Source organism: Leuresthes tenuis, unplaced genomic scaffold (genome assembly GCF_036924035.1).
Source record: "Leuresthes tenuis unplaced genomic scaffold, fLeuTen1.0.hap1 SCAF_5, whole genome shotgun sequence".
NCBI classification, from domain to species: domain Eukaryota; kingdom Metazoa; phylum Chordata; class Actinopteri; order Atheriniformes; family Atherinopsidae; genus Leuresthes; species Leuresthes tenuis.
The window spans coordinates 28,304,799-28,316,977 of NW_027325359.1; the positions used below are offsets into that span (position 1 = coordinate 28,304,799).

The 12,179-nt window shown below is 40.4% G+C and overlaps 1 protein-coding gene across 6 annotated transcripts in view; it reads right to left on the reverse strand.

Annotated features, from left to right (window-relative positions):
• ppp6r3 (protein phosphatase 6, regulatory subunit 3) overlaps positions 1-12,179 on the reverse strand; it is a 38,218-nt gene that overhangs the window by 12,088 nt on the left and 13,951 nt on the right. For 3 of the 6 annotated variants that reach the window (XM_072386557.1, XM_072386553.1, XM_072386552.1), the window contains 11 exons: positions 11,196-11,261; positions 10,797-10,909; positions 8,816-8,929; positions 7,791-7,917; positions 7,505-7,657; positions 4,548-4,697; positions 4,172-4,236; positions 3,970-4,085; positions 3,583-3,668; positions 3,215-3,301; positions 805-944 (listed from right to left, as the gene is read on the reverse strand). In XM_072386557.1, the coding sequence (XP_072242658.1) occupies positions 805-944; positions 3,215-3,301; positions 3,583-3,668; positions 3,970-4,085; positions 4,172-4,236; positions 4,548-4,697; positions 7,505-7,657; positions 7,791-7,917; positions 8,816-8,929; positions 10,797-10,909; positions 11,196-11,261 (1,217 nt within the window). The remainder of the gene's footprint in view (positions 1-804; positions 945-3,214; positions 3,302-3,582; positions 3,669-3,969; positions 4,086-4,171; positions 4,237-4,547; positions 4,698-7,504; positions 7,658-7,790; positions 7,918-8,815; positions 8,930-10,796; positions 10,910-11,195; positions 11,262-12,179) is intronic. The other 3 variants (XM_072386556.1, XM_072386555.1, XM_072386554.1) reach the window with 3 other exon arrangements.

Below are 12,179 nucleotides of genomic sequence, written 5' to 3' on the forward strand. Positions count from 1 at the left end.
GAGGTGGGTTACCATGGCTCTTGGTAATCAGCCTTGGGAACTGATGGAATAATAACCCATATCCTTTAATCACTCAAAAGTATGTTGAACAATAGTTCACATTTCAGACAGGCAATAGAAATTCCCACCTTAAAAGCAGAAATACAATTTTAATATGTAGGAGATCTGCTGCCTGAGGCTCAACTTTTTACAACAAAGACAAATAAATTCTGATTTTGACATTTGTTCTTCTTTACTGCTTATTTCACACAGATTACTTTTTTCTTTAACTAGTCTATGTTGGACCCAAATCCAAAATTTAAGGGAAAAGGTGGAAAGGAACAGGCTTTAGAATTTTGAAGTGAGGCCCCCGACCTGAAACACTGATCAGCTGCCAGCTATCACCAACAGCCCACAGCTGCAGAGGATTAAATACGACCCAAACCAGCTCACCCTGATCAAGGCAGAAACAGACAGCGGAAGACAGCACAAACTGTGGATAAGGTTTCCTTTGCTCAAGATTAATCTTAAATACTGTAGCCACATCAGATATTAAAGCAGGTAATAACCATTCTATTATCACCGTAACTGATATTTTCCTCTAGCAAAACAGAAATAAAGTGTATGGAGGAATGGTAAAGGTTTTTTCCCCCAAAATCAAGCCACATAAAAAGGTTTCATTAAAGATAAAGTAATATGCAAACAAATCATTATTCAGTCAACAAATGAATACACCTTACCCACCAACTTTGCAATGTCTTAAGTGTCATGTCTCCTCAGTGTTACACAGTAATACAGGAACAGTCATGCAGGATGAGTACTCACTCCACAACATCGTCCTGATCAGCAAACTCTTCGTCATTGAAGCCGAACTGCTCAATAAAATTGGACGTCATTTGTTGCATCTGATAATCAGAAAAGGCCTGGCAAGACCCAGGGCCAACGATAATGATATAGTCTTGGCTCTACAAAAAGCTGGTCATTACTTGCAGTACAAAAAGCAGCAAATGCATATATACATATATACTGTTGTCACTACAAAGAGTGTATAATAAACTAATTTCCAAAAAGGCGGGACACTGTGTGAAATGTATTTTAAAAATAATATGCAGTGATTTGCATTTCAATCCAATTTTGAACTGAAACATACAGCTCCACCAAAAGACTGATGATGTGTAACAGCTAAAAGAAAATGGATAAAAAAAATAATAAACTTGATGGACATCTCGCAGCTCATTCGAATGACTGGTCAGTAACATCATCAGGCCTAAAAGAACCTGCTGAAACAGTGGCCCAACTTGAGGACTGCTCAAATCTCGTGGGCACGGGCGGATAAAAAAAATAAATAAATAAAACACTGCAGGATCGGGATGCAGTGTTGCCAGGTCATCGATAATCATCGTATTTGTAGGATAATTTTGCCCTGTGTACGATGTACGATCAATAATTCCAAAATTTGATCATTATGATCATTTGACCATTTTGTGAATGTGTGGTTGTAATCAGCCTGTCGCAACTGTCTGTCCGATTTTTTTGTGAACCCTGAAGGCATTTCCATGTGACAAGTTTCAAGCCAATCGTGCTTTTCTATGTGAGCTACGAGTGACGTGCATGCGTTTGCCTCAGAAGTTCCTAACAGTAGGTGGCCTCCAGGCCTCAATATTTGGCTCATTAGTTCCCACTCGTCATAGTTTACGGGGACATTTAGCCTAACGCAACAGCTGATGCAAAGCTGTGAGTGCCTGTTAGATGCTATTCGACACTAGAGCGCATCATTTCCCTCAAAATACGATCATTTTATGTCTCTGGTACAATAATACTACATTTCCCAGCTGGCAACACTGTCGGGATGTATCCTAGCGACAGGATGTCAATAAATGATGTGGAAAGGAAGTTCAAAGAAGGTCTTTACAGCACAAAGCAAGGCAAGTCTGACATTTGCAGAAGTTTCTCAATTGTCCGAGAATCTCTTCATTAATAGCCTATAAAATGACGTGTTTTCTCCTGCGGGAGAAGACAAAATCAATGCATTTCTATTTTTGTGCAGGCATAAATTCTCAAAGTTTCGTGGATGCGGGCGGGAGTGGACATACACATTGCGGGAGCGGGCGGTAATGGGCAGAAATTTAGCGGGAGCAGGATGAAGAAAACAATCCCGCTCAGGGCTCTTGTCCCAACCTTTTCTTCCTGGAAGCCCCCATGACCCTTTAGCTTTTTATTACCTTGTTGGAAGTCAAAATGTACACACATTTTTCATAAAAAAAAAAAAAAAGGACAGAAGGAGAGAAAAAGGTCAGATTTAACTAATCACTGAGCCATGTTGCGTCTGTGCTGTGTTTAAAGCTTTGCAAATAACCACATTCTATTTTCATTTCAATTTCACACAGTGCACCAACCAGGGGTGGACGAGAGATGATGCGATTATACATCATCAATGGTGACAGTCTTTAAATGAGAGCTACAGCAGAGGATAGAAAGAAAAGGGGATCATTGTAGCTGCCGGAAGTTAATGGTAAGTTAGATTTGAAGTGAATACACACAGTTAAAAACGAGCATCTGTTTAGCAGACAGCTGGTGTGGAAGCTGTGTCGCTGCCAGTGAGGCAGACATCGTCCAACCCTGACTCAACCTTTTCAGAAAACATGGCTGTATATTAGCAATGTTCAATAAAAAACTAACATGCATTTCATTTGTTAATTCTTCTAAGGAGAAGCTGAGGCTATCCCATTAACCATAGCTGTAGTTTCTTAAATATAATTAGCAGTTCTGTACATCATTTGAAACAATGGTGGAAAGATGTTTTGGTGGTGGATTGTTACTGTGCAGGACCCGTGCATCCAAGGCCCGTCTACATGTGCACTGCTGGGGCATGTTCTTTTGTGGGTGAAAAGATTTTAATATAGTTTGTGCTAAAAGCACAAATGAGCCCACAACTTTTTAAAGTTTTGTAGCACAGCCTTGGTTTAAATAAATTGAACTGACATACAATACTGGGGAATTAGGAAGAAACAAAACAAAACTAACTGTGACTTCATACTTCGTCGGGGGGACTTAACTATGGAAGAGATGTACCACATGTGCCATCTTAAAGCAAACAATGACTACATCTGTGTTCCAATGAATGCTCTGATAACAATAAGCTTGCTTTACAGCATCTGCTTAACGCCATCATTAAAAGCAGATTTGTGTATTTGGGTCTGCTCTGTGAGCGTATTTGTGTGTGTTTAGGCCTTACCTGTTGAAGTGAGGAGTCCTGGTGAAAACCACTGTCTTTAAAGTCCACCTCATCGTCACTGGAAGAATGGATGTGATGAGTATTCACCTGAGGAAATATTCATAATCAATTTAATTATCGTCTTCGCACAACACTTCAATGAAATTGTGAGTCCCCTGTAGCTAGAACACAAAATACAGACAAAATATCAAAAACCGCTGCAAACTTTCTACTTAAAATGCAAGAAAAAAAGAATTTCATTCATTGTTTTAGTTCAAATCCACAACAGGAGCAATGCAAGAAAAAAAGGTCTCATGGTCTCAGTGCACCGGATACCAAACAGTAAGAGAAATAATTATAGAATTCATTCTGATTATGTAGTTACTCACCAAGTCGACAGTGTTTCTTTTGTTTGTGTCAGCAAGCTGCCCAGAAATAAATGCCTCCCACTTCTCCTGGTCCTCTGTGGGTAACTCTGTCACACACACACACACACACACACACACATTTATCTTACCTTATCTAAGATGACGATGCCACGAGAAATCAGATTTTTACTACTTAATGTGATATCTACAGCTTTGCTTATCGTGTTTTTTGGTAAAATAACCACATCAACAAGTCATCCTGAATAGCAGTATGTTACTACACAACTATCACCACTAAAGACATTTTATACTTATTTAGCTGTCTGAAATATAAAGAAGACAATAAAGCTAAAGCTCAAAAAAGGACATGACAATGAGTGAGCTGAGCACTTAGAGATGAGTCCTTACCAGAGATGAGCTGCTGGATCTGCGGCCCATTGGGGCCTTTGTCACTGTTATGAACTATAGAGTTGGCTATTCTAGTGAGGTGACCCATGTAGCCTCGTCGTCGGCCACCTTCCACCCTGTAACGAACAAGGATCAACACAATGATGAGGTTCAAGGTATCAGAGTAAGCGCTACAATCAGGCACTTAAACATGAATACTTACTGTTCTTTTTCATTGGAGCTCCAGGCATCAACGATTTTCTGTATAAACTGGCACTTTTGAAAGAGCTAGTGGAGAAACACAAAATATTCACATAGCCTGCCATAAAACACGACACATAAGATCCTACGCTGCACGATTCAGAGGCCTTACTCACTGCTGATGTACAATATTTCTGTGGCTGAACATTTGATTCATTGCTGTAGGGAAATCCCTTACAGCGTCTGTACTGAACTGTATTATCCATGTATTACTTCCATCCTATACAACAACTTAAGTTCTGCTAGTTCTACCCAAAGACAAAATATGAATCTCTTTAGACAGAACCATGACATCATCTAATCATCATCATTTTTTCTTTTAAATACTTTAAGCTCACATGTTTGATGAGGACACTCTCTCTGACATGTCCCTGCTCTGCCTCTGGCTGGATGTCGGTTGGAGCAGGGGGCATAGCCAGAATCATTGCTGTGCAGATTTCCACCTGAATATGGAGGAAGTTGTTCCAGATGTATTTAAAATACATATCCTGTTGAGTAAAACAAAGATCATCAGACAAGCAGCTTTACAACAGTACACAAATGTACTCATCAAACTCAACACTTACTGTAAAATCAAAATGACAGATTCACCATGTTTCTGGAACACCAGCAACAGCTTTAACATTGTAAATGAACATGTGAGATTCATATTTCCCAAAATCCCAAGCACTGTCTCTCTCTTTATATATCTCTGCACATGTGTGCATTCTGTTTCACATTGTGCTGGAGGGGTTTACGTGCTCAAATGATTCCAGGAGCTACTTCTTGTCCCTGCTGGGATCTCGGTAAGGCAGTTTTGGTTTGTGTTTAGTTTTTCTTTTGGTTTGTTAAACGGGCGCTGATAGTTTCTGCAACTTCCCTGACAGAAGCAAGTACTCAATAACTTTAGCACAGTCAAGTAGCTGCTATTCATTCTGAGCTATTGAGGCTTCATATTCAACACTGATCACAGATGTGTTCATGTTTGTATGTAGCATGTGCTGTGAAAGAAGATTGATCTGTAAATCTATATTGGCGTTTAATAATCATAAGTCATGCACACAGTATGCATGCTTCTTTTCTTTCCTACACCAACAGGTAATGACACCGACTAATCAGAAGTCTGCTGTATTTCCATGGCAACCCACAGCACTGTGTTGTTCGCCCTTCAGCAGTGCTAGAGAAAAAAATGGTGGTGAGAAAGCTTGCAATACCATTTAGAAACACTCATGGAGCTGTTCTAATGACACTTCAGTAGAATTTAGCCAAAGTTTATCCAACATATTAGATGTTAATTGATCTTTTTAAATAAATTAATGAGTTGGGGAAATTGAGGAGAAGCAGTGAGGATCACTTTGTTGCTGGCAACAGAGGGGGAAAGCTTGCTGGGCCTGCACTCCCCATTAAATCAAGCCTACTACAATAGTGTAAGCGTGCTGTTAACAATCGTAACCGTCTGAATGAGACATTGTCACCACTGACACAATGCGGCATAAAAACAAATCAGTCGCATTGAGGATGTTTAATAAGAGAGATAACCTGAGATAACTCAGTTGATAGTCGCACTGAACGTGCTTGTATACGGGGCTTTGCATTCTGTGCATGCTCCAGATTTTTTTCCCGGGGTCGTGATCCAGAAGTCAAAGAAGGCGATCAGCGGCGGCGTCTTTCCTCCATAATCATGGCAACCAAGAGCGCCGTTGTGCATCACGTTTGTGCCATAACCAGCTCCTTACAAATGTAGCGGGACGTAGCTTCATCTTGCTTTTTGTTCACCATCTTTCTCGAATACCTGAGTTTGTTGTTGTTGGTGGTGAAGACGTCAACAGGAAGTGGCTCTTTTAGTGATAGTTGAAATGGGTACAGCACCACATATCGTACCGGGTATGACATTCTTTAGGCCAAGGATTCCATTTATTTATGGAATTTATCCATTTATAACTGGATACTTATCCTTGCTCAAATAAGGAGCATAACCCAACTATAGCCAAAATCTAATTAATCTCATCATGTAGACCCAATGAATGAAAGCTTCAGCCCTAACTGACCTGAAGAAAAGTTTGAACCCTCTTTGCTCTGTGGAGAGATGCATCATCATCCTGAAAACGAATGAATGTGTCCACCTGAACATCTCCTGCAGAGGTAATGGCTGCCATCTCTTCTGGTCCTTTAGCTGACATCAGCCCATATCATCAGTGATGGTGGAAACGTGCTGTGTCATCTTTCTATGTTTCACTGGACCAAACTAAAGTGCCAGCATCGTCTCCTTGGTGATTCATCTCTGAGTCTCACTTCCATCCATCCAACCATCCACATTCCATGGCTGCTTCTCTTCAGCCACTGTGAGCTGCTTTTATTCTCTTTAGGTGTCACTGATGCTTTACTTTGGCTTCTCCGGATGGAAATCCCATTTCATTCGGCTGCTTTCTTACAGTTCTCTCCCAAACATCGACTCGTGTTTCTGTCCATTTGTTTTACATTTCTTTTGTTGGGCATCTTGCTTTGTGTTTTCTCTCCTGGCTCATTGACGTCCTCCTTGGTCGACCTGTATGTTTCCCTTTTACAACCTTCCCACTTTGTTCAAACAACGCGATGGAGAATGTGCCGTTGTGCATCGTGTTTGTGCCATAACCAGCTCATCACAAATGTAGAGGGACGTAGCTTCATCTTGCTCTTCGTTCGCCATCTTTCTCGAATGCCTTAGTTTTGTTGTTGTTGGTGGTGAAGACGTCAACAGGAAGTGGCTCTTTTAGCGATAGTTGAAATGGGTACAGCGCCACTTATCTACTGTGGTATTGCATGCTTTGTGCCAGTGAATCGATACATTCACCGCCATGTAACAAAGGATAATTACCCTCAGATAAGGAGCATAACCCAACTATAGCTATAATTGAGTTAATCTCATCATGTAGACCCACTGAGTGACAGCTCACTAGTTGAAGGCACATTCCCTGCCTTAAAGGCAGTTCTCTCTTTTAACTGCACACTCATTAGCACACTAGAACTTGTATGGTATTTGTTTTAGAAATCTCAATTACAAGGGGATTCACACATTTTTTCAACCTGACCACGCTTGCAGACATTTACAAAGCCAGAATGCTCAGATGTGTGTATTTCTTACTACACAAAGCTGAATTAAACTCCTGTAAGAGTGGTGATGTCATGTTTATTTTTCCTTTTCACCTCATCGCGCATATGGCACCGAGTTAAAATTAAACATTGAGCCCAATTCTTACACCCGTGTATTTTAATAATCACACACACGAAACTGAAAAAAATAAAATTTAGAAAGCAAAAAGTAAGGGATAGTACTCACTAGTATGACTCCCAGTGTGTCGAGGTTTATGAGCTCTGTGTTGATGCTGTGAGTGTTGCACTGCAACAGACTAGCAACCAGTCTGACCACATTGAGCCGAGTGTTGCCAACTGGTGGATCCAGCACCCCCCAAGTTGTCTTCATCACATTTTTCTGATGATGGAGAATAAATACTGCTTAGCATATACAAAACTTACCGTACAATACAATTCACTCAAACCTTCAGACTCGGCTCTAAATAGGGACAAAGTCATTTTTAGTAAAAGTTCACAGCTGAAGATTTTACCTTTGGGGGTTCAAGGAGCAGCTGGTGAAAGTCTTTGAGTCGAGGTCTCACAGCCTCCAGGATGCTGTGGTTGACTGAGAATGAAGGGTGGGACATCCCAGGAGGGCACTCCATATGACCTTCAAATCTAAAATATACAAAGTTGATGGATTAGAGAACCAAACATTACGTAGAAGTGTTAGGCATTTTAGACTAAGGGTGCTTTCACACCAGAGCTGTTTGTTCCGCTTTAAATGGACCAGAGGTCGTTTCCCTGGATAGCCCACGTCATCTGGACAGGTGTGAAAGCTCATCTGAAATCTGGTGTGAACCAAGTAAGCGACCTCTGATCTGCCTGAAAACGTGGGTCTCAGTTCGCTTGCAGTGGGAAATGCAAATGGACTACCCAGCGAACCAAAGAGAGGAAATGGGATAGTTTACAGCCGTCTCGCCTGCTGCTCAATGTGGGCAGCTTCTTATGAAAAAGAAACTAGGTTTGAACACCAAAGTAAATACAGAAACCCCAAGACTGCATAAATTTGGTGTTGCTCCACTTTGTTTTTGTTGTGAACAAGCCGGCTGAAGGGGATGGATTTCTGTTTTCTGTCCTGGCCTTTCGATGAGCCGGGTTTTCTTCACCCTCGTGCTTTTTTCCTACTTGGTCAGTGCGAGGTACCACTTCCAACGAGCAGCTGTTTTAACTGCATGACGTTGTCCAGGTGGTTTGGTCCGCTTTTAAAAGTGCAATGTGAAAATAAACCAAACCAAATAAAGGTGAGGAACTAGCCTGGTGTGAAAGCACCAAATGTCTTCAGCCACAAACTGTGAAAAAAAACATCACAAGTTGCTGGTGGTACCCTTCATGTGACATATTTACAAGGAGTTGGGTCATAATTTAAGCCATTTTAAATGAAAACTTCAAATAACTATTGTAACACAAAAAATAAAAAGGTATTGATAACAGACCTTCTCTCCTAAATAATGTCATCTTACTGGATATCAATGTCAACTTGAACATATCAAGAACAGGACAGAACATCACATACGCAGGTCTCCTGGTCTCAAACAAGGTGAGCAGGATCTGGATCACGCTGACAATGGCAGACTCATTCTTCTCCTTCTCAAAGATATTAGATAGTAGCTGCTCAACTGTCTCCTGCCTGAGGAAGAGCAAGAAGGAAATGAAGATGAAAAGGAAAGTTTCAACATGGTAAAAGTGTCTGATACATCAGGATAAACTAAAGAATAGATCAATTAGTGAGCAGATCAACATCAAAATCGGGTTAACATATTAAGAACCCGATAATTTCTTAATAACCCTCAACACCTTAGTGCTGATGTCCACTTTTTTAGCTTTTTCATACCTTTTAAAAGTGTTAACAATGCATAGGAAGCGTATGTAAGAGATTACACGGCACCCTTTATCTCCATCAGAGCACTCCACTTCTGTTGTGCAAGGGTGTTGTCATGTTGGCAGCTTTTTTTTCTCTCAGGAAAAAGATTATATGGGAAGAAAATGTCACCCTAGTAACCAGGAAAATGGCAAAAACTTATTCACTCACTGTATTTGTCAATCCTGATGACCTGCCGGACAGAAGCGATCAGAAAAGTGCACCTGTTGAGGCAATCTGACGAACACTAAATGTTGGTTGTAATAATATCACTAATGTCATCTGCTTATCACAAGTCAGGTTGCAGAGGAAACAGGTTCAGGAGGTAAACCCAGACATCTCTCTCCCCAGCAACCGTCTCCAGCTCCTCCTGGGGGATCCCGAGGCGTTCCCAGGCCAATTGTGATATGTAATCCCTCCCGGTCCTAAGTCTGCCTCAGAGTCTCCTCCCAGTTGGATGTGCCTGAATAACCTCCAAAGGGAGGCGACCAGGAGTCTTTACAAGAGTGTTTAAGCTACAGATCTGACCATACAACTACAAAGATGATCATCGACCTTTAGCCCTGGTACCAAGTACTCCTATAAATCACCTTATGCACACACATAGTGTCTGTAATTAAAATAATCCATGACTAGCACAAAAGTCCAAAAACAAGACACAGATTACAGAGGAGCTCTGCTCATCTCCCTGAACACTCTTAAAAAAAATTGTCCCATCTTTAACCTTAAACATATTTCTTGTGCGTGTTTATTCAGACACCGTTTGTATCACACTCCCTGCACTAGCCGTCAGATTGACAAGCAACAGGCTACACAGCAGTTAAAATTAACCCTTATCTTCCTCCTTTTGGTGCACACGGTAGAAAAATGATGATAAACAAATGTTAAACTAACAGACGTAAACCTGGTTTATCATAAATAACTGTGTGCTGTTGAGATATTGCTATCATAGAAATGGGGGGGCTACAATGATTTCTTGAATAAACACCAGCAGGCAGCACTTCCCAGGCCAGAGAAAGATGTTATGTGAATAAAGGCCCTGAGCTGAGGCTGTACACTTCATAAGCTTATCCAAACAATGCACCACCTATCAGGCTTGACAGAGTACTGAACCCACTGGGCAGCACAGAACTATCTCTGCATTACCAAAGTTTATGAATCGTATGGTCTTCCATCTTTAGGCCATCATTTCCATCTGGAGGGCAAAACCAATAACATTTTCTTCATGTGGAGGTAGATGAGTCAGAAGGTCTTCTCTACTTCCTTTTTCACAGCAGACAGTACCCTGACAATCTATAGTGTCTGTAAGACTGTCGGTACCACTATTTGCTGGGTTCTTCCATTTTTATATATTATTTTAATTAACATTGTTTTGACACATGCACAAAGGGGCCACCTCACCTGACAGCTTAAAGTGCCCACACCATGTCAACCAACTCAGTAGCATGAAACCCAACTGGTGGCACTGCAGAAGTGTTGGACACAAAGCTGAGTCTGTACCCAGACTGCAGAGTGAAGGCCAGTTGGTGGTCTTTTGTGATTAAGCTTTTGAATCGTACAACCTTTTAAAAAGAAAGTTTAGGTCTGCTTAAGCAAAGCAAACAACAGAAGTTCTTATAAATACACAAATGCATACTTTTCAAGTGTGGCCAGAAGTGGGTCAGGCTCTGAGCATCCCTGCACCTGAAACATCTGGTCTCTGCTCAGCCTGATGATTTCACACAGGGACTGCGAGGCATTGGAGTGTCTCTGTGTCACAAACAGTCAGAGAGAGTACAACAATCCATAACTTTGGGCTATTAAATCTGACTCTCTTTAAATCCTGCACATTCATACTTTCAGCCTTGAACAAACTGTACTTCTTTATGTAGATTAAAGTGTTTCAAAATAGTGTTTTCATAAATAAATCAGGTAAACTGGAACAAGAAACCAACCATAAACTACTAACAGTTACTTTTTATAGATGCTACTGTCTTCAGAGGTTTAGTAAAATATAACCATCAATTCTTGGAGAGTCAGCATATTTTAAACTCACATCTTCATCTTGAGAGGACTGTACCATGTCCACCAGCCTCTGAATCACCTTCTCCTCATTCAGCCACTAAAAGAGGACATGACATTTAAATATCTGAACGATCAGCAGAAAACAAATTAATATTGTTAGGACATAAGAAGCAATTACAGATTTAAATCCAGATGTGCTCCTAAAAGAGAGCACTGAGCTACCTTGAAAGACATTTTAATATATGGCATGAGGAGACATGTCTGATGATCCATGTTTATACTAACTTTGCATAACTATGTTACTAGAAATTTCTATTTCATTATTTTTCTTACTGAAAACATTATCCGACTAATTTTGCTATTCTAACTCTGAGAGCAGTTTCTATAACCGTTACTCCACTTTGCCTTTCAATTTGTTTCGTTTTTTTTTTACAAACATGTTCACTAGAAGTTGTGGAATCCAAGGTGTCATGATTTAGAAGAATATGATGGTTTAGCACCGTCTAAAGACAAGGGGTTGGAGATGTTGAGCAGGGCAGATTTTGTGCTGCGAGGAGCTCCGAAGCCTGACTCAAACAGATCAAACATGTTTTCTAAAAAAAATAAAAAAGACGGAATCTAAAATGCTGGACAGAAATGGAAGCTTTGAAACTGGTCTGTAGCTATTCATATCAAATTTATCCAAATCAGGCTTTTTAATGAGAGGTTGGATTGTTGCATATTTAAAACAGGACGAAACAGCTCCATGAACACAACTGCTATTTTATTAATTATTAAGAGTAATAGATGGTGGATATAATAGATGGAAACAAACTTAAAATCCTGAAAAATAGCCAAGCAAGAGAACTAGAGGGGATTTGAAAGAGGTATGAGATATTATCAGATTAATCTTAGAGGAGAAAAAGTTCTTTCATTCATTCATTCATCCTCACAGATGTCAGTGGTTGGTTTATTTAAAGTGGATAATAGTTGAAAAATACCTTCAACATTTTCCAAGTAGTTGCTAAGGTTTCTT